Source organism: Aspergillus lentulus (assembly GCF_001445615.1).
Source record: "Aspergillus lentulus DNA, contig: Alt09, strain: IFM 54703, whole genome shotgun sequence".
Lineage (NCBI taxonomy): Eukaryota > Fungi > Ascomycota > Eurotiomycetes > Eurotiales > Aspergillaceae > Aspergillus > Aspergillus lentulus.
In genome coordinates this window covers 3,055,438-3,077,450 of record NW_028322117.1, presented here as the reverse complement: position 1 = coordinate 3,077,450, position 22,013 = coordinate 3,055,438, and the positions used below count along the sequence as shown (strand labels likewise).

General features: G+C 50.8%; 5 protein-coding genes and 1 non-coding gene across 6 annotated transcripts; 5 read left to right on the top strand and 1 right to left on the bottom strand.

Annotated features, from left to right (window-relative positions):
* On the top strand, window positions 1-8,814 carry ALT_5825 (glycosyltransferase family 4 protein; the record flags this gene model as incomplete). The annotated part of the gene is made up of 8 exons (XM_033560116.2): window positions 1-159; window positions 221-1,141; window positions 1,191-3,071; window positions 3,122-5,524; window positions 5,571-7,329; window positions 7,387-7,846; window positions 7,899-8,109; window positions 8,164-8,814. 8 exons carry the CDS (start codon window positions 1-3, stop codon window positions 8,812-8,814), a joined length of 8,445 nt encoding a protein of 2,814 aa, XP_033416007.2.
* Window positions 8,815-9,623: 809 nt separating this feature from the next.
* Window positions 9,624-10,208, top strand: ALT_5824 (uncharacterized protein; the record flags this gene model as incomplete). Its single annotated transcript, XM_033560115.2, has 2 exons — window positions 9,624-9,668; window positions 9,726-10,208. 2 exons carry the CDS (start codon window positions 9,624-9,626, stop codon window positions 10,206-10,208), a joined length of 528 nt encoding a protein of 175 aa, XP_033416006.2.
* Window positions 10,209-14,634: 4,426 nt separating this feature from the next.
* ALT_5823 (ankyrin repeat domain-containing protein) lies at window positions 14,635-16,767 on the top strand (the record flags this gene model as incomplete). The annotated part of the gene is made up of 1 exon (XM_089599972.1): window positions 14,635-16,767. The coding sequence occupies one exon, from the start codon at window positions 14,635-14,637 to the stop codon at window positions 16,765-16,767; it is 2,133 nt and encodes a 710-aa protein (XP_089455849.1).
* Window positions 16,768-17,154: 387 nt separating this feature from the next.
* Window positions 17,155-18,288, top strand: ALT_5822 (SDR family NAD(P)-dependent oxidoreductase; the record flags this gene model as incomplete). The annotated part of the gene is made up of 8 exons (XM_089599971.1): window positions 17,155-17,204; window positions 17,250-17,394; window positions 17,452-17,608; window positions 17,663-17,760; window positions 17,814-17,954; window positions 18,005-18,067; window positions 18,118-18,196; window positions 18,251-18,288. 8 exons carry the CDS (start codon window positions 17,155-17,157, stop codon window positions 18,286-18,288), a joined length of 771 nt encoding a protein of 256 aa, XP_089455848.1.
* Window positions 18,289-18,641: 353 nt separating this feature from the next.
* ALT_t111 lies at window positions 18,642-18,712 on the bottom strand. Its single transcript has one exon. It is a non-coding gene; the product is annotated as a tRNA-Gly (tRNA).
* An 889-nt stretch (window positions 18,713-19,601) lies between these two features.
* ALT_5821 (S53 family peptidase) lies at window positions 19,602-21,573 on the top strand (the record flags this gene model as incomplete). The annotated part of the gene is made up of 5 exons (XM_033560111.2): window positions 19,602-20,494; window positions 20,541-20,682; window positions 20,731-20,824; window positions 20,871-21,174; window positions 21,222-21,573. The coding sequence occupies 5 exons, from the start codon at window positions 19,602-19,604 to the stop codon at window positions 21,571-21,573; spliced, it is 1,785 nt and encodes a 594-aa protein (XP_033416002.2).
* Between the last annotated feature and the right edge of the window lie 440 nt (window positions 21,574-22,013).

The following is a 22,013-nucleotide window of genomic DNA, read 5'->3' as shown; positions in this document are numbered from 1 at the left end:
ATGGGGACAGAATATCTGGGGCTCCATGCTATTGGATGGCATGGAATGCTCAAGACCTGGTGGGACAAACTACTCGCTGTACTGCTATTGACCACCATCGTCTTGGGTTGTCTATACTTCCTGTTCATTATTGGAAAGAAGCTCCATGCTCGCTGGAAGGTAAGTCGCACTTCCTCTTGTGCATACCCTTTCACATCAAGGATACTGATACTTGGTATAGGGGAGACGCCAACTATCAGCCGCCCCCGTGGCCATCACTCGTTATCTTGATCGCTTGAAGAGGGAAACGAAACCTCTCCGTTCGCAGAGCCCGGCAAAGGTGGAACTGAAGACATTCGGAGTATACCTCGGGTCGATATCCAGCCCTCCTAGTCCAGAGCAAGTGTCCATACTATCGCGATGGGACGTTATTGTGGTCGACCCTCTTCAGCATGGAGTGGTGAGCGGTATATACAATTATGGGTCCTCCACTCACGTCGTTGGCCGGGTGGATGTTCAAAACTTGGTGAACATCGAGACAAGCATCACAATAGATGAAGTCATTCAATGCTTGTGTGTCGTTGCTGAAACAGTCATCTCGAATTTCAGCCATCCGCAAGGAAGGGAGTCCCCACTTCACGGAGTTCTCCTGGCAGACTGGCAGAAGCATTTCCAACCTGTTGTACTCAACCAATTGGTCCAATACCTCAATGGTATTGGTCTTGACGTATGGCTGGAGATGTCACCACCCGACTATCTCAGCGAACGTGAATGCCGCGACATCGACATAAGCCGCATACGCGGCGTTGTCTACCGCAACGGTACAATATTTCCCGACGGCAACCAGCGTGACTACTTTCAGATGGAAAAGATGAGGACGGTCATGCGAGTTGTCGCTGCCCAAAAAGCCATGGGAGGCTGCACTCACGCCATGTGGGAGACAGTCGAGGATGATGTGGATGTCTCCCACCATGTTCTCGGACGGACCTTCAAGTGGTGCGGTTACAACAGCGCCATGAACTGGATTGGTCCTCGACCCGCTCTGACAGACGCTGAAGTCGCCGTTCGTCGAACAATTAAGAACGAGCCCCTGGGTGCATTGATGTGGTTGAAGGACGATATTGTGCTCAAGGCCCACGATAACTGGCGCTTCAATGACAAGGTGAGTGTCCACTCCTCCGTAGCGAGAGCTAAGGCTGAAGTACGTGCAGGTCACCGGAGTCTCAGCTGAACATGATGCTCGCTACAATGGCCTAAGGACCTTCGTACCGGATCTCCTCGAGAAAATGACCATTGTTCCTCCCGCAACTCGATCACTGGTTGATGCGCGCTCGATTGACATCGATGCCGTTGATTGGCCATCGAAAATGGACTACGCACACATGAATCCCTTCTCTGTCTCCCCTGACGGTGTCGACTACACCGGTCTAGGCTGTTTTCAAATTGGTCATGACTGCTCTGAGAAAGACATCAATGACCTTCTCGAGGCGCAACGCAGCATCCGCGACCTAGACCTTCTCGACCGGATTCAAGTAGAGGAGCTGCGCCGTATGGCGGCGGACCTGCGTGCTCTCCTCAAATCGCAGAAAGCCTTCATCCGTGCAGGTGCCATGTCTGCCACCATCCAAGAATTGATTGACCTTCTTTCTTCTGGTAACGGTGCGGAAAATGACAAACTTCGGATCTGGGTCGGTTTACACTCCGGATTTCGCACGCGCAGTGAGACCCAGATCTGGGGCATGTTCGAGGCTGATGCCCTCACGGGCTCGTTGGATATTTTCATCTCCGGAAAGACGGTCGATCGGACAGGGACCATCTTGCACACCTTCCTATCGCGTCGCAGATTCAGCCGGTATGAATGCCTCGAAGCCGAAATCGCCCTCGCAGATGCCAGAAACACTCTTTCTCCGAAATGGGAACTTCCTCCTCGACTGGTGAACGACATCGAAGACCTCAATCCCGCGGAGGCGCTGCTTTGGATGCAACGGTTGACATTGTCAACATGTAAAGAGTCGTCCGCTTTAGCGGCTAAAGTTCGCACCTGCTGTGAGTATCAACTCCTGGAAGTCCCAACTCTGAGCCAGTTGCGAGCTATGACATCGACGGGCTATCTCAGCGGGGAAGTGTCCGCCAAGCAGCTTGTTGAAGGGCGTCTGACCTGGTACCACGACCAGGGTTGCGCATCCCTCGAACCCAGAAGTGCTCTGGCGCTGTTTGAAGAGATTGACGCTCGTCTCCCTGAGGTACTCATCGAGGCAGACAGCACGAGTCTGGCAATGATTACCGAGGTCATGGAGGCTATTCTGCAACCGGGGCAGATTGATGTCAGGGCTGACTTCCTGGCCTTGTCCGTCTTCTGCGCTTTTCGTAAGCTGGCCATGAATGAGATTTACCTCGAGGTGCTTGATCGTAATCCACGTCCGAACCTTCACCACGTGCAAACATCTTGCTTTGCCGAAAATTATGCGGTCGGGGCCAGATGCGATGCGTACATCGACATGACGCCCAAGGCCATTGGCAAAATCTTGTCTGATCGTATCCGCGCATACTATCGCCAGCACCAACCACCTCGACGGGAGGAAGCTTTCACCGAGCTTCCCACTGCTTACGCGTCCATGGATATCGATCTGGATCCCAACGGAGGGCAGGAGGACCTTCCATTGTCTTACCGATTTACGTTCCTTGGTATCTTTGCGGTTCCAGCGCTGATCGATATCACTCTCCTGACTACCATCGGACGAGGCTTGTATCTCACAACGTTCATGAGCAACGACGATAAAACGTTGGCGACCACAGCATTGATGGTTGCGTTGCTGCTCTGCGGTGGCTTCGGCGGCTGGATCAGCTCGGGAGGCAGCTACTACCTATATGCCATGGCCTTTCCTGCGATGAGCATGTTCGTCTTAACCCGCTTCATCGCTGGTGTAGCAGTTGTCTCCGTCGGCGGTATCTTTGCATTCATTGGGATCGGAATCGCCAAAGGCTTTGTGTCTGCTGTTGTCTTTTCCGCATACCTGGTGATGCTGACAATATATCTGATGACTCTGTCCGCATTGTCAATCTATCAGCTCCCTGGATTCCAGTTCCAGTCGGTAAGTCTTTGCATACACCGGAGAACAGGGATAACTACTGATGTTTCCAGGGCCGCACGGTAATCATGAGCTGCATTCCTATCCTGTTCGTTTCCCCCGTTCTTACGATCTGGCTCCAACATGACATAATCATCTACCCCTGCGTACTGGCCGTCTTTTTGACAGCACTGTTGCTCGGTGCTCGACGCGTAATTGCGAAGTGGAACAATTGGTACCTCCATATTCCCTGTATCACCGACGGCCAGGTAGTCGACTGGTACCAGAAGACGTATCTCGCCAGTGCGTCTACTGAAGATGCCGATAAGGAGTTGGCATCAACTGCCCTGGCCCGACAGACATTGTTGGCCTGCGTGCTGAAGGAACGAAAGCGTTGGTTCTGGACCAGATCCGCGGCCGACCCGTTCGTCAAGCGTCTTGCTGAAGAATATTCCGCGACAATGTTCCTGCTTGTGTGGTACTGCAAATTCTCCCGGACGAGGCTTCCTCTTGCCTACAGTCCAACGTGGAACTTGCAGCTCAAAGCCGCCGTCGACACCATGGGCGACATGCAAAAGGGACTCAAATTGCATAATGCTTTCCTTCACTGGCGGCACACGGGTAAAGACGTCTGGGGCGGAATTCTCTACTTTATCATCGCCCTGATGGATAAGTGGACGGCCTTATTCACCGGCGAAGGACTGGTCGGACTCTCCTCCGCGTCAAGCGAGACATATCGCTTGGCTGTAGGCTTCGGTCTGTGCTACTACCTAATAGGTGCTGTCATCCTCGATGGCGTCTCGCAGCCGCTGTGGACGCTGGCACATCAGAGGACACCTCAGCCGATTCCTTCTCTCGAGTTCCTGCGGGAAGCCACACGCAACGATGCATGTGCTCGACGGGCGCTGTACTGGCGAAATCTCCTCAAGTTCTCATTCCTCCATATTTGGGCCATTGCAGTTACTTGCGCTTTGCTCTGGTCATTTGAAGGCTCCCGCAGTGCCACCATCATGTACCTGGCGTATATCGGTGCATATACTGGTCTTCTCTGGTATCAGTATAACAGAATTTACACTGGATCCCGATCGGACCGTGCACTCACTGTTGGCGCAGTTGTTGGTTTTCTGGCTTGCATCCTGCTGAGAGTCCTCCCGCGTGAGTTTGCTTATAGCGGTGTACTCGGGTTGGCAGTTGGCACCTGGACGACGGCGATTGTGTCCTTTTTGAGGGCTGGCGTGGCATGGCCCCGTGGTCAGAACTTGACCGGCATTGACAAGGATAAGGATGCTGTCACGTACACCTGCAGCACATTGGAACCAGACCCTGATTTCTCGCAAACCACATTATCAAATACATTTGACGCGATCCGTGCTCTTTCGTCCGAGCTCCGGTACAAGTTGGATCCTTCCCAACACCCTGGCGCGGAGGTGATGCAAATCCTCCGTTCGAAGGGCGACACCAAGACATCCCCCAGCTTGCAACAAGCCTTTCCTGAGGCAGGGACAATATTGCTTCGCACAGCCGAACTATGGCAATCAGGAGAAACAGTTGTCGAGCTCGTGTCGGCACGCCATCTCCTGCTGCCACCACAGGACCCTACCATGCGCGCGATCACACAAAGAACAGGAGACCGGCTTCACATCTTCATTCTGATCACCCTCGACCTTGTTGGTGATGAGTGGGTCGTGAACATTCGTCGCAATTGTCAAGCCATCGCTGAGACTCTCGTTCAAGTCACGGCTGAAAGTCGACTAGGACTTTCGCGTGATCATGCAATGCTAGCAGAACTTTTGGTAACCGAGCATCATGACAGTGGTTCGCTTGCTGTTCCTGAAGGCATCAAGCGCCAGCTCGAGAGCTCTTCCTCGGAAAGGAAACGGGTGATCGCCAACGCTCAAAAGACAATGCTCCGTCATCTGCTTCTGGGAATGGACCCTGAGAGGGAATGGGACCTCATGCCTCGGCATGTCCACGCCTTCTTGATAGAGAGAGCATGCGGTCAACCCACTCGTCTTTCTGCACCAGATGTGGAGTGGATCCGTTCTCGAGCTGGTACAGCCGACGCAGTTGAGCTCCATTGTCTCGTTGCGAGGTATAGCTTGAGTACTTCCTTGGCGGTACTTGTAGGCCAGTACGCCGGAGCGATCGCTGCCCATGACGAGGATTTTGGACCCAGGTCAGATTTCCGTGACTCAAGCTATGATCAACTGATTACCACGGTGTCATCCGAGGTCGAGCTCAAGAGCAAAGGGTTTATCGAGTTTATCCGAGTCACAGTCATGAGGTTTCTTCAAAAGATTCGAACCTGCATCAAGTTCACTGTGCTCTCGTTGGTCGCAGATCCCGAGTATCAGCGAGAATTGAATTATATCCTTCGTGGGCAGTCGCTGGTTATCTCTTGGCCCATCACATGGATTCTGACTGCTATTTGGTCCTTCTGCAAGGCCTTGCAGGGCCTTATCCTCCCCCTTGTTCTGGTATGTCATCCTTCCTCTATCCATGGTTTGAGCTAATATTCTGCAGTTACATGGGCGAGACAAGGTTTCCGCCCTGTACAAAAACATGAAAGGACAGAAGACGGTGCTGGAAAAGAACCGTATCGTCCTTGAAAGTTTGAACGGTCTCACGACTTGTTTCATGCATATCGAGCCAGACGGTTGTTCTCGACTCTACCAATACTCCGGTCGCCATGAGCAAGAACCGAGTCAACGGCAGAATCTGGTGGCCATCAACATATACACCGACAAGCTCATCCTTCGCAGTCGGGAAGAATATGATGGCAAGGGAACTCTGCAGAACGAGTTTGTATATGATTATCCTGAGTCGTCCAGGGCAAAGCTCCCCATGCAACGGCAATGCCTAGCCGGCGACCTGGAGGGACAAGTCGTCCAATACGACCAGCGTGGATACATCACCACCGGCTCCGCCATGAGAGGAGTCAATCCCGTTCAGTTCCAGTACTGGTACCGCAAGAACGCCAAGTTCGACGACGAGTTGCTTCGTGCCGAGTATGTCTTTCCGCATATCAAAATCAAGGTCGCATGGAGTATGCCTCCACCGACGCGTCCGGAGCGCCTGGACAAATGGATCCCGTATCCACGAGTCACTGAAGCTGTGTTCATCCAAGACGACGATGTCTACAATGCTCAGTGGACATATGATCACAAGTTCCATCCAATCATTGCAACTACTCTGAACGGCGAACACATTCCCACGCCGCCCATGATCTGTGACGACTGGTTCCATGTCCTCGAGAAGCCAACGGGGTGCACCTTCTTGCATGACAACCCCCTTGTCTCATTTTCTTCCACCAGAACAAACATTATTGCCCGCCATCTGCGATTAAATGTCAAGCAATATCCAATTCCAACCTCGCGTGCTCGAACACATCTTTGGAGATCATGGAAGGCCTCCAAGGAGTTCGATGCAGTTACTACCCGGTGGCTAGACGAGATTCTGCTTCGATCTGATCGTATTCTCCGTCCGTACTGGAGGCGCCGTGACTGGGGTCGTCTCGACTCAGCAGCGAACTATCTTGACGCCCAGGTAGACACCATTCTGGCTCGTGTCGATATTGATCCCGAAATCAGTTCATGGACACAACTGGCCTTCAAAATCAGCGACCTGTACAGTTTTGGCCAAGGGGGTGACGCAAGGATCAACACACGTACACTGTCAACTCAGCTGCAAGATACTGACAGCGAACTTCATGTTTTGGCGATGGACACCGGCACCTGGCCCAATGAGCCAGGAGGTGTCTCTGCATGCCGAAGGGACATGGTCAACGATCTGAAGCATATCCGGTGGCACATCCTCGCTGAGGCGGCCAATGACTTTGGCGTCCCTAAATTCCAGATCGAACGGAATGTGCAGTCGCTGACTGTTTTGCCGCAATGGGGTCTGGACTTCCTCAACCCAACACACGGTGTGTTCCAAAATTGTTTGGATTCCGCAGTGGTCGAGAAGTCATACGACACCACGGTGGCAGATATCCGACGCAATTTCCTCCCCATTCTGTCCAGCATAGTTCGGTGTTCACGAGCCGTCCAGCTCACCCGCTCGCATATCGAGGAAGCGACGCGTGCACTGGTGGACTTGAACACGTATTTTGAGTCGTCCCGCAGTTGGAACGATGTCTGGATGAGTGATACTGTCAAACAGGCGTGGAGAGAAATGTGGCTCAGCGAAGACACGCCCGGCGCTGTTCCTGTTTCACAATGGTTGAATTCCGAAAGGCCCACGCTCCTGCAACTTGACTCGGCATTGGACATGTGGCACCGCTGTAAGTTTTTAACCATTCCCTTGCCAGTCATGTATTCATGATCACTGACTGCCGCAGATCTCTTCATCTTCTCTATCCCCGTTCCCGACAAGATTCCCGATGTTTTCCAGGTTTCGCATCATTTCACAGGCGCTACATACGGCGTCCTGTGCAAGGTAAAGCGTCAATGCGCCTTGCATGTCTGGGACCATTGTGTCTCTTTCCGTGAGATGACCACATTCCTGTCATCAGCGGTGTCCTTCGATTCGACCTTCGTAAATACCACTCTAATTGGTTTAGGACATCTGTCGTGTGTTCTGATCCAGCATCACGCAGATGTTGTCCTTCCATGTGCCGAATATTTCAATCCGGGATGGGAAATCGAACTAGGAACCTGCGAAGGTGCCCTCCAGCATCGCCGGACCTTCCGTCGAAAGATTGACCCCGTTGTGAACGGGATCACTAACATGGACAAATACAAGCCAATTGAGACGATCAAGACGGCTACCCCGACGGTAGTCATGTTGTCACATATTCGGTATGTCCTTCGAGACTTGAATCGCAGAATTGAGTTAGCTGACATCTGGCAGATATGTCAAAGACATCAAGACAGCGATCATGGCAACTGACCTCATTGTCAATATTTGGGGCTTCAAGGATTATCGGCTGCACATCTACGGAGACATGGAGCGTGCGCCGGCCTACGCGTCGGAATGTCAGGAAATCATCGCCTCGAAGGGCCTGCGTGAGCATGTTGTCCTAAAAGGATTAGGGAATCCATCTGTGGTCCTCCAAGACGCTGTAAGTTGTAATCTGCCTTTTCCTTTCTGTGACCATGTGGCTGATCCAGTACAGTGGCTGTTCATGAACTCGTCCATTTCCGAAGGTCTTCCATTAGCCATGGGCGAGGCCGCCTTGACTGGCGTCCCTGTGGTTTGCACCGACGTCGGTGCCTCGTTCTGTGTGGTCACCGACCGTGCGACAGGGAAGAAGTTCAGCGAAGTGGTTGCGCCCAACGACGCTATATCCCTTGCCAGCGCTCAAATCAGGGTGCTGGCATTACTGGGCCAATGGAGCGCTTTTGCCGAGGACGAGGAGGGCTATGTACCCCCAACATTATCCCTGCGCCCTTCGCGTGAGGAGATAGAACAGATCACACGGCGTATGTACGAAAAGGCCGAGCAGCGTCGCAAGCTTGGCATGCTGGGTCGGTCGAACGTCTACAACAATTTCTCTTCCGATCGGTACCTCCGAGAACATGAACAGATGCTCTGGCTAGGCAAGTACCAGAGCCGCAGCTACGTTGCTCGCGGTCCGGGTTCGTCGAACAACTCCAGCGGGTTTTTCAAGGAGAAGTGGAAGTCGTCGATTCTGATTGAGCAAAATGAGGTGCTTCTGACCCCAAACTCAGACACGTGGTGGACTCCTTTCCGCCCGAGGTTGAAGCGAGGAAGTCGTTTTGGTGGCGCGATCGAAGGAACTTCGGGGACCCAGACACCTGTTTAACCTGATATAAATTTAATGTATAATCACCTGTTTGGAAGACTCTCACGAGATATGTATATATGCATATAGCGCATATCATTTTGCACCAACCGAGGCGATGAATATACCGTCTATTGATAGCCATATAGGCCTAATCGCCAACTATCAGAGCATTGAGCAAACCGACAACGAACAAACCCACGAAGCCGACAAGCTTCGGCATAGGGAGGGCTGTTGGCTCATTCATATAACGCTCCTATTTAAGGCTGGAATATATAGCGTGCTCCGAATAGCGCCCCTTGCCTCTCCATGCAAAGAAAATGCTCCAAATGTACCGTTGGCCGAATCAATGGCGGGGATCTGGCGGCATATCTCCTTCCTGTTCCAAACTAGTTCCTGCTTGGGACAAAACAGGAATAGGCAACATGTTGCGTAAATATAAAGTGAATCCATGTGTTCAGTCAATGACTGCATATAGAACAGCATCAGATATGTTTCAGCGCAGCCATCAGCCTTATCCTTCGCCCCATAAATTTGAACTGCTAATACAGCTCGATCAGGACTATCACAGCTCAAGCTTGTGTGATTATTAATCAACAGGCAACAATCAGTTTATTCAAGTAACATAGGCAACAGCGTCTTACCCTACAGTACCTATAAGTCTTTGTTAACCAGAATATGCACTATCAGTCCTACTATGCTAGAATGGTCGTCTTGACACTTTTTTTAGCTGAGCGGTTTGATGGTTGATAGTCTTCCACCCAATACCTCCATCCTCTCTCACAACTCTAGAATCAATAACAGACATCACAAGGTGCAAATCACTCACAATGAGCCTTATTCCCATCATCTGCACCCACGAGGTGTCGCCAACTGTAGGGAGCCCCTCTCAGACCCTGAGTGGAAGAAGCACATCTTAACTGACATAATAGGTTATCACATCCATCCTTTCAACAGCATACGAGGCTTCAATCAAAATCGATTCACCTCCAAGCCTTATTCTTGTCATGACAGCCGACGCGGGCGAACTCAAGAAGTACACATATGACTCTATCACTAAGCCGCCAGTTGAGTCCCTCCAGTATCCTTTCCTCGGCTGGGACATAGGCAAGATCGCCCAGTTTCTACAGGAGAACGCAGCGAATACCGTAGTAGATTATACTACTTTCCTTGTTGCCGATGAGAAGACAGTCTCAGATGAGGATACCCTGCTCCTTGTTTACAGTATTGAAGATTCGCTGGAGAGTATACGGCTCTCTGCTGGCTATGCCAACAGTCAGGCGGTGTCAGTCTCAGTTGCGACCACGGACGTGGGCGAGTTGCGGAGCCTGGCGGATGAGGATGGGGTGTACAGAGGGGGTCCGCAACTCCCGCCGCCAAAAATGGGTGGGAAGGCGCCCAGGAAGCAGTTGTAAATACGAGAAGACAATAATGTCATCAATGCACTTATGGCTATTATCCAGCAGAATTCCGTCAGTCTTATAGAGTTCTTACCTAGGTACCGTTGATGTCGAGGACCATAAACTCAAGGTAGAGATGCAGATGTTCGTCTCGGATTGTTCAAGAGCTTGGAGATCACTTGATGGATGGAGTAGATGGAAAGAAAGATTCTATACATATATTAGAGAAGTCGGCCAGGGTAGGGCCAATTAATATTCTGCATCTTTGTTGAAGAACGAGAGTCATGGCTAAACCTATGGTGGAAACCTTCAATCTCCGCAATTCGCAATTCGCAATGACAAAGGTGGTTTTCCATCAGTCTAATTTAAGCATAGATTGTTGGAAAGGCCCTGTGTGCATATCCATTTATGTCAAGTCTGTGCTGCCTCGTAGAACCTTTAACATACAATGCTGATGCGGAAGAAGATAGGTATGTCACTGCACCCGCCTCAAATTTACTTCCCTTTCCCAGTCCATTTCCGAAAATTGAAGGGGAATATTTATACCCCCAGCCAGCTAATTTAAATGTATCATGGTCTAGCAGCCGAAAGCGGGCGATTTGAAGGCGTATAACCGTGTTCCTGTTGTTGCCGTGTCTAATGACAGGCCCCTAATGCGGCCCTAGAAAAAGCTCGCAGGCGTTACCCAGGTGTACTGGAATACCCTCGAGTTCTGTCGTGAGGTAAGGGGAGGACGTGTGATGACGAGTACCTATGACAGAAACTGTTAGTTTCTTTGACCGACATCAACCATGGCTATGAATTTATTTACCGCCTCTGAATCCACATAAAGGCCCAGTATACGAGCACAACTATTGCTGCTATAGCAGCAACGCAACCAATCCCAATGCCAGCAAGCATTGGTGTGTCTTTTGCCACAAATGTGGCAGCGAGTGGTGCGTCACTGACGCTTACTGAATTGTTTGTAGATTTGGAGGGTACTTTGGGGTTGTTGCGAGTAATTGGAATTTAAACCTTTTTATCTGGTCATTCAGACCACAATTCTGTCGTTTCTTGGGATACCCCAGGATCTCGCGATAACCCCAAAGTACCCTCCAACGCTCGATCTGGGGTCGGTCCGCCCTGGTCACCCTGGTCACCTTGTTAACGGACCGCTACACACAAAAGATTAGTTACTTGCGGCCATAGCAGTGCATAGCAAGGGCTGAACTATGACTTACTGACTGTCTCCAGCATTGGGATCTTGTACCGGGAGACATCCATCCCCCTGTCCTGCCCGAGCTTAAATTCTCCCGGATCTGTCTTCTCGCAGGCGGCGGATGGCCTTCGGCTTTCCGGCCTCTGGCCCGGCCTCAATCTGACTGATGAGGTCCTTTAACTCCGCCTGTTTGTCTTTTGGCAGGTGGTTTCTGGCATCTCTTGCCCATGCCTTCAGGGTCTCTACTGGCCTATAGACCAGCGCGGCGTCGGGTCGTCCTCCTGGGTGGAGTCGGAAGCGCTATCAGAAGGGTTTCTGACAGACATTGTGCGATAGGATGAGTATTCTTGATAATATGATTATCCTGTGCTTAATGTTAAACATCAGCAAGGATCGTGACTAGTGTTTCTTGTCCAGCTGACGAACCAGTATAAAATCCGACGGTTGCGGAGAGCCTCTACTGGCCTGTAGAGCTGCCACAAGCCCTACGAAAAGCCGGGCATTCAAGGTGCTGCGACCGGGCGATTCGTTGCCGCTGTCGGAAGAGCTTGTCGAGGACATGATTTTGCCTAGTAAAAAGGAAAGCGTGTCAGTACACGGTTTCTGCGGTAAATGCAGGAAGGAATCGGTAAGCTCACCCTGTGCATCTTACTGTAGATGATAAACGCTTCCGCCTCATCCGCGGTAAAACTTGCGCAGTTCTTTCGATCTCAACTTCGGATTGAGAAATTCTTCTCTAATATTGAGAATAAAAGCATAGAAATGTGGAGTTTAGGAACTGGGATAAATGCAGTCATTTGCGAGGTCTTACATCTCAGAGATAGGAAAGTACGGAGAGTTCGTTCCGGGGGAAGGTCTACCCTTATGCCAGAAGAGGTGGAGTGAAATTTCTATTATTCACTACTGACCGCAACCGAGAACACGAAGCTAGTGAATAGAACATGGAAAAAGTGAATACCTTGGATGAATCATGATGTCAGAATAGCGTCTTCGATCTAGGTTGTCTCATTTGCTGCTGGGATTGACTACCCAAGCTGACCACTGACTGTTCATCAAATCTCTTCCACAATGCAGTGGTATGAACAGGCTATTCAAGAGATACATTCAAAAGCATGCCTTCTAAGTTCTAATTACAAGATGAGTCGACTTCCCGAACTACTAAAGAGTTCTCAGCCTCAGAAAGGGCGTGTTGAGTACTGGGAGATGAAACTTAAAAAAGCAAAGGTTCTCCAGGACTATACACCATTCCTCCTGTCACACATAGACAAATTTGATAAGGCACGGTTGATTTACAGAATCAGCCTTCAAAAAGGCTTGCCGGACAACTTATTCGGTCACCAAGAAGAGGTAGAACGACTGGCAACACTCCTGGATCGAAAGGGGGAAAAACTATCCGCGCGTCTTCTTCGCTTCTTTCAGTTCCACACACAGCCTCCGGATCATTCTGTGTTGACTTGGTGTCAGAGTTTTCTCGAGACGGAGAGACGAGTCCGGCGCATTGCTCAAGCACTGATCTTCTTGGGAAAAAGGCTGGAATGGGGGCGCCTAGCTCTCACTCAAACATCAGACTCGGAATATCGCCAGAAGCTGGAGTCACAGTTGAATGATACTGAGAGACATCAAAAACGTCTTGAGGTTATGTATGTGCAGGGCCGGAGTGACATCAGCGACCACAGATGGCATATGCCTAGTGGTCTCTTCCGCAGAGCATTCGTCGCCTGGAGACACAACCCCGACTCCTGCTGGCACCTGTGTACGTCGCTGAAACGCGAATGTGTAGACCGTGGAGGCTGCTGCTCTAGGACGTGTGGCTGCTGCTCGCGCAAGAGGGAGACAGACAGGATCCCTTATCGCTACCATTGCACTGAATTTTGCCCATGCTGTCTCGCTACGAATGGGACCTCACCTTCCGACCACATCCCGGATATTGACGTAAAGGTCGAAGAGGATGCAGTCAAATTTAATGTCATCTACGGGCAGGACCTATACAGCCGTCGAGTATACCGCGCTTGTATCTGGGGAGTAGATATCATCAACGATATCGAGGATTGACGGTGGAACGTGAAGTGATTGCTCTTGAGGTCTTGCTGAATTGATCTGATCTGTAGTTGCTGGGTGATTTAGAACCAAATGATGTTTTTGAATACTTGCTCTAACCTTGACTATATCAAGTTATTGGATTAGTAGGTTCTCGCCCCTTTTAATCCAATCCAAGCTTCGTAAGCAAGCAGCTGGTCGTGCGAGCAGTGAATGCTGGTTCAACTCTGGAGCTTGTGCTACGTGCTGTCTTTCTTTCTGGCTCTGGCACCGATCTGGACTTACCGGCCACGTTGATCGAGGGATGCGTTCATTGACTTGTTATCAACTCAGGCGTTCTCTACGCGAGGCACACACGCCCACGACGGTACGATGGCTTTCTCATATGTTATCGTTCTTTTGCATTGTGGATGGGCTTACACGCCGAGTTGTGTACCTGTTGTGGACCTTTCTTAGTACTTGCCCTCCGTGATACCTGCTAGAACTGGGCCACTCCTTCCCTTGAGATGAGTGATAACACCACCCATCTCTGGATTATCGTTGTTGACAATCTCTCTGTGTAGTGAAATCGACTTCATTTTCAGTAATTCTGCCTGTAAGAGCCTGAAATATTCGTCAAGAAAAGAGCCCTATATATTCACATCTCATACTGCCACCATGTCCAACAAGTCAGTAAGCGTAAGTGATGCGCCACACGCCGCCACTTTTACAGCGAAAGACGCGCCAATGCTCCTCGGCATTGGGCTTGCTGCTGCTGCTGCAGTAGCAGCATTAGTTGTACTGGTATACTGGTGTATCATTAGAATCCGGTGGCGGTAAATAAATCCAATCACCACGGTTGATGTTGGTAATAGATACTAACACTTTCTATCATAGTTACTCAACGTCACATGTCCACCCTTTCCCTCACGACGGGACCCGGGAGCAACGTGAGATATGGTCCCTGGCCTTCAACGAACCGAGACGGGCCGGCAGACTATTTCGAACAGGGACCGGTCCGTCGTGAGGGAGAGGGGGAAACAAGAAAAAAAGAAAAAAAGAAAAAAAAAAAAAAAAAAAAAAAAGTCTATGGCTCCACGCGTCTGTTATCCATAAGTTATGAGTCTTTGAGTACGAGACCTTCCTTGCATTAGTTCCCCACCGGGTTGGAAAACCCCATCGGTATTCTCACAAACGTACCTACTCCGCATTCCTCCAAGCATGAATATGGCCGTCCTCCCACCCGAAATCCTCCACGATATCCTCGGCCGCACCACCCCCAGCTGGCGATGGGGCTGGCGCTGGAAAAAGTGGAGGAAGACGATGCTCGCTCGCGCCGATCTACTTTGGTTTCTGAACTTACGACTCGTCAATAGTACGTCCCCTAAACCCTATGAAACTACCCAGAATGCAGTTGCTAACCGTACAGAACAATTCGACGATATCGTGATCGACCATTTCCACACAGCAATCAGAGCCGGGCTCATCGATCGCAAGCTTCCCATTTGCGATGGGGCGCCGAACCCCTCGACGATGGCAATGGCAAGACGATTACTATGTTCGCTTGTGGAGCGTAGTCGCCTTCAAGGGGGAGCAACGAGGAGTGTTTACCCGCTTGTGGACACGATCAATGCGGGGGTGGACGGCGTTGTTGAGTTTTTCTCGCACAGGAGCGATGTAGACATCGAGGAGCTCCGAACGAGGTATCTAAGCGGGATGATAGCCATGTTTGTCGGCCTAGCAGGGACTAATTTTATCGACCGTGTTCTGTCTCCGGCAGGGGCTGGAGGAGAAACTATGGATGATGGCCTCGACGACGAGAGAGAGGAATGGAGCTGTATCGCATTGATGGCGGCTGCGTACTTGGGCAGAACCAACGATATGGAGGATCTGCTTGCGTGGCGTATAAAAAATACTGCTGAACCGGATAAGTCGCTCCATCTGCCTCTTATGACGGCTGCATTCGGAGGACAAGGAGACAGCGTACGGTTTCTGATCGACAGGGATGTCGACATAAATACACGGACTGTCGGAAACGGGGATACTGCGATGCATTTTGCTGCGCTGGGAGGGCATGCATGTCTTGTCAAGTATCTTCTAGAGGCTGGAGCGGACGCTGACGTGGTGAATAACGCTGGTGATACGCCGCTTCTTTGGGCTGCTAGGGGAGGGCATGCGGATGTTGTCAGGGAGCTCTTGAAGACTGGAGAGGTGGACGTGAATTTTCGGGACCGTTTGAGGAGAGCGCCGCTGATTTGGGCCGCCGCAAGAGGATTTGACAATGTGGTGAAGGAGCTGTTACTGAGAGAGGAAATTGACGTCAATATCATGGACGGGGTGGTGAATCTTTTGGCTGGACCTATATACCATGCAGGATCGGCAGGCGTTCCTGGGGGAAGTCCATTAGAAGTGGCTGCGATGATAGGCAGGGAAGACGTCTTCCAGAGACTTTATCGTCATCCGCAGGCTTACAGGGAGTTGTCCACTGTCTTTCCACGCGCGCTGACGGGCGGCAAGGCCAGCATCGTGAGGACAATAATCCAGGCATTTCCCAACACCCTGGAAGACTACGAGTCCAGCTACGAGGAGACGGCTTTCCTCCGTGCCGCCGAGGATTCAAGTGAAGAAGTGGTTCGATATCTGCTCTCTCTCAACAAGACCCCCATCAATTATCAGGATCGTGACGGTAAGACTGCTCTATACTTTGCCGTCAAGTCAGGAGATCTCAGGAAAGTTACAGCTCTTCTGGAGCATCCCAACGTAGACGTCAATCTGAGAACGGACGAATTGAGCGGCTGCCAATCACTGCTCCACTGCGCAGTTAACCAACGGTGCGTGGATCCGGAGGTCATGAAGGCTTTACTAGCTCGCCCAGATATCAATGTCAACGCTCGAGATTATGGTGGCATGACTCCCCTCGCTTACGCAGCTTTCAATGGGCAAGCTGAATTGGTGAAGCTCCTCCTGCAGCGCCATGATGTGGATTTATTCCCGCTGGATAGATTCGGAGACACCCCGTTGCTTCTCGCCGCCAAAGAAGGGGAAAGTCACATTGTGAATATACTATTGAAGGTACCAGGTACGGACATTTGGCACAGAAATAACTGGGACAAGACAGCGCTGGGGTTGGCGGGGGAGTCGGGTCACGCAGAGGTTGTGAGACGATTGCTCGATCCGGGCCTCAAGGTAACACGGGAGATCATATGCGATGCCATAGAAAACACGAAAGAAGCTTTGGATGCTATTCGGAGGACACCGACGAGTTTTCTTGGTTCCGAAAATGAGAGGCTTGCGCAGGAAAGAAGGATAGAGGACGCGTACAAGTTGCTTTCGGCTGGTCTAGATAGGATAGGTTCATGATGCTGTATACAGATGATATCCACGCTAAATGCACAGAAATTGAGCGTTCAGGTGTTGTGCTCTCAGTTAACTCCCAGCTCTCACGAATCGTAGATCGTTGCTTTAGCGAGGTGTCTAGCCGTTCATGGAGCACACATTTCCATTCTTTTCCTCAATCCATTGAGAATGAGTCTCTCCACTTTCAGGCTACATTGAATTGCAGTCAGCGCTGGCTTAACCGGCTCATCCGTTTGTCTCGGGTACCCGTTCGCCCCGAGGTATCCCTGGCGATGGCATGGCATAGAGGAGAGGGGCCAAATCTACCCCGCATCAGTCTCAACATTTCTGTCATCGACTGAATCACCTCACTTCAACCATCGTCCATCTCCGATTGCAACCCAACACACAATGCCATATAGTCTCAAAGGGAAGAATGTGCTCGTCGCGGCAGGCTCAAGGTAACATCTCATATGCCTTCTTCCCAAAAGCTAACGGCGGTTCAGGGGCTTGGGCGCCGTGATATGCCAGAAATTCGCGGCTGAGGGGTGCAATGTAGCCATTAACTACCACTCAAGCCGTGAGGTCGCGGAAGACCTTGCCAGTCGATTAACGAAAGAGTATTCTATTAAGACCATTGTTCTCCAAGGGGTCAGTCTGTTTTCGAAAGCACTTTAGAAGAGAATTGACGTATTGTACATAATACAGGACTCTGAACTCCCAGAGGACAATCAACGTATTGTTCAGGAGGCGAATGAGCAATTATCGGGCTTGGATATTGTCATTGCAAATGCTGGGTGGACTCGGTTCGCTGACAGGCGGGACATTTATGACCTATCCTTTGAGGAATGGGACAAGGCAAGACGTGCACGGCCTGGGTGCCCTTATTCGAGACACTAACGAACTCAGTGTTGGAAAGTGAACGTTATGTCGCATGTACAACTCATGCAAGCGGCTAAGCCGATATTCGACAAGAATCCTGACGGGGGTGTTTATATAATGACGTCGTCTATCGCAGTACGTTGTCTTTCTCGGTGGCCCTATAAGACAAGTCTCATATGAGTAATTAGGGAATCACTCCGGACGGAAGCAGCATGGGCTACTCTGTGACCAAAGCTGCTGCTTTGCACCTGATGAAGCACCTTGCGTTATCCGTGGGACCAAAGATCCGGGTCAATGCTGTTCTACCGGGGCTCTTGTTGACGGATTGGGTGAGTCCCTGTTGTCGCTCAGATATTCTTTGGTACTAAGAGATTCCTAGGGTAAAAAGTACGGCGACACGGCGATTGAGTGGATCAATCAAAAGGCCATCCTAAAGCATGAGGTGATGCTTTTGTCCGGCATATCTTCGTCTGTTTGCTGACTTTCTACTAGACCGACCTGGAGGATTGCGCGAATATGTTTGTGACTTTGGCAAAGAATACATCCATGACTGGACAGCAGATTGTTGTTGGTAGGTTGTCTCTCCCGCTAATCGTGAGCTGGTCAAGTGTGCTCATCGATGCAGATTCGGGACTCTCCATGGGAACTCCTCCTAGCAAATAGCGGCACGAAGTATATATTCGCCATCACTGGCGACGAGATTGCCCCAATAGAGTGAGGAGGGTGAACATAATCATGCAGCAGGGCTGTCATATACCCAGATAGTATACGTCTGTTAGAAGTGTGCCGGCCAAGCATGATCAGATATGTTGCCCCGACGAAAGTATATTTATATATTGACCTATTCGGATACACCGCTAAATAATCTAACATCTTTCATTCTTTATGAAGTACTCCGTACGGCGATTCTGAATCCAACGAAGGCAATGACTGGAAGGCAAACAAAAAGAAAGACGAATTCAATGGTAAATGGACAATTGTTGACTCGCGGAAAGGAGATACAAAACAAAAAAGAATGCATCATCCGTGAATCGAACACGGGCCTCGTCGATGGCAACGACGAATTCTACCACTAGACCAATGATGCTATTGCTTGGCATATACAGCATATTAGTGCTACATGAAGAAAAGGAGTCCAAAATAATTTATTTGACCCATACTGTTGACAACTGACCCTAGGATTTCATATTAACACCACTTGTCGGTTGTTAGGTTCGCAACGTTGATCTTGTTGGACCCAATTGGTGAAAACGAACCTCGTATTCCTAGCAATACTGTTTAACCGCCAGAAACCGCAGCGACACAGTCATCCTGGTTCATGCTCTGATCGCGCAAGCAAGCACCTTCCTAAACGGTTTAGCAGAAGGATTCCACGAGTCGTCCCAAAGTGGAGCATTGACAACCCTCGGCTGGTCAGTTTGATCAGTTTCCGACCGTGCAAGATGCTTAGAATTCTGCTAGCAGATGTAACCTTTTCCTGTCCCACATCCCATAACAACCAATCCTCGGTTCGCTCGGCTGTTCCTGGGGAGGAACCCTGGAAAGGCTTGGAATGATTGGCGGGGGTGGAGCAAAAATGCTTGTGCTGGCTTGACCGAGATAAGCACTCCAGCCCCTCGAATAGGCAACCGAAAAACTGTCTTTAATCTGTGGAGTAATTCAAAGACAAGTATCGCGTCACTCCTGCGGGCTTCCGGTGGAATTTATTAAATAGATTGAACTAATTTCTTTACGGTCTCTGCAGGGAAAATCCCGCAAAGAGATGCTGGACTTTGCATGGTGCGATGCGGGTGTCCTCGCTGTCCCCCCGACCCCTAGCATCATGCCGGCTGCCGTCACATGGAATGATAATCTCGCCTTTTCGAGCCAGCTGACATGCAGATATAAATGTCGATCGGCTGCCGATCCAGATTAATGTCCTTTGTCTTTTATCTCTCTATCCGACCCTCTGCATTCGGCTCCGCAGTCCTCCCGCAATGCTCTCCTCGACTCTCTACGCAGGCTTGCTCTGCTCCCTCGCAGTCCCAGCCCTTGGTGTGGTGCACGAGAAGCTCTCAGCTGTTCCTAGTGGCTGGACACTCGTCGAGGATGCATTGGAGAGCGACACGATCACTCTCTCAATTGCCCTTGTTCGGCAGAACCTCGACCAGCTCGAGTCCAAGTTGACCACGCTGGCAACTCCAGGGAACGCGGAGTACGGCAAGTGGCTGGACCAGTCCGACATTGAGACCCTATTTCCTACGGCAAGTGATGATGCTGTTATCCAATGGCTCAAGGATGCCGGGATCACCCAAGTGTCTCGCCAGGGCAGCTTGGTGAACTTTGCCACCACTGTGGGAACGGTGAACAAGCTCTTTGACACCAAGTTCTCCTACTACCGCAATGGTGCTTCCCAGAAACTGCGTACTACGCAGTACTCTATTCCCGACAGCCTGACGGAGTCGATCGATCTGATTGCCCCTACTGTCTTCTTTGGCAAGGAGCAAGACAGCGCACTGCCACCTCACGCAGTGAAGCTTCCAGCCCTTCCTAGGCGGGCAGCCACCAACAGCTCTTGCGCCAACCTGATCACTCCCGACTGTCTGGTGGAGATGTACAACCTCGGCGACTACAAGCCTGATGCATCTTCGGGAAGTCGAGTCGGCTTTGGTAGCTTCTTGAATCAGTCAGCCAACTATGCAGATTTGGCTGCTTATGAGCAACTGTTCAACATCCCACCCCAGGATTTCTCGGTCGAATTGATTAACGGTGGTGTCAATGATCAGAATTGGGCTACTGCTTCTCTCGGCGAGGCCAATCTGGACGTGGAGTTGATCGTAGCCGTCAGCCACCCGCTGCCGGTCGTGGAGTTTATCACTGGCGGTTCACCGTAAGCCAGACCCCCCGGGTGAAGGGAGCCAGCTAAAATGAATTAGTCCGTTTGTTCCCAATGTGGACGAACCCACCGCTGCGGATAACCAGAATGAGCCCTATCTGCAGTACTACGAGTACTTGCTCTCCAAACCCAACTCGCATCTTCCTCAGGTGATTTCCAACTCGTATGGTGATGATGAGCAGGTGAGCGACCTCCCAATTCTGCTGTATAGGCAGACACTAACCTATTAGACTGTCCCCGAGTACTACGCCAGAAGAGTGTGCAACTTAATCGGCCTGATGGGTCTTCGTGGTATCACTGTTCTCGAGTCCTCTGGAGACACCGGTAGGCACAGATCATCCGGCAGTCTTTCCCAAGCTAACATGATCAGGAATCGGCTCGGCGTGCATGTCCAATGACGGCACTAACACGCCCCAATTCACTCCCACATTCCCGGGCACCTGCCCCTTCATCACCGCAGTTGGTGGTACCCAGTCCTATGCTCCTGAAGTTGCCTGGGACGCCAGTTCGGGTGGATTCAGCAACTACTTCAGCCGTCCCTGGTACCAGTATTCCGCGGTAGAGGATTACCTCAACGACCACATTACCAAGGATACCAAGAAGTACTATTCGCAGTACACCAACTTCAAGGGCCGTGGATTCCCTGACGTTTCAGCCCATAGCTTGACTCCAGAGTACGTGTCCCTGCTTTCATTGACGTCCGCATCCTAACAGCATGTAGCTACGAGGTCGTCTTAACGGGCAAACATTACAAGTCCGGCGGCACATCCGCCGCCTGCCCCGTCTTTGCCGGTATCGTCGGACTGTTGAACGACGCGCGTCTGCGCGCCGGCAAGTCCACTCTCGGCTTCCTCAACCCATTGCTCTACAGCGTACTGGCGGAAGGATTTACCGACATCACGGCCGGAAGCTCAATCGGTTGTAATGGTATCAACCCACAGACCAACAAACCAGTTCCTGGCGGTGGTATCATCCCCGGCGCGCACTGGAACGCTACTGCGGGCTGGGATCCAGTCACTGGTCTTGGTGTTCCTGATTTCATGAAGTTGAAGGAGTTGGTCTTGTCGTTGTAATTTTATGAGGAGTAGACGCAATTATAACATTTTCTTCTCATTGAGTTTTGTTCATTCAGTGCTATTGTATATGATATGATATTCACGGTACGTCAGGCCAACTATGTCTGGCATTGTGGATATAGCCCAGGTGCTACCTATAGCATGCAATAGTGGTGGTCTGGTGAGAGGAGGGTTGGTTGAATGCCTACAGCAAGGCTGTAATGGTAAGGCTGTTTTTGTCATCGCAAGGCTGATGCCACGTTGGATAGCGAAGCAGTCGGACATTGTAATCCTGGGCGGCTCGACTACTACCTGAAAGGCTGGTAACAGCAGAGCCTTGCATTAGCTGCTTGGCCGCTGGCTGTGCCTTGCCACGGATCCTGCTTTAAGCCGCCGACTTCGTCATCGTCAGAAACTCGTCTTTGCTTCTCTGCTCTCGGTGTACCGACTTTGACATT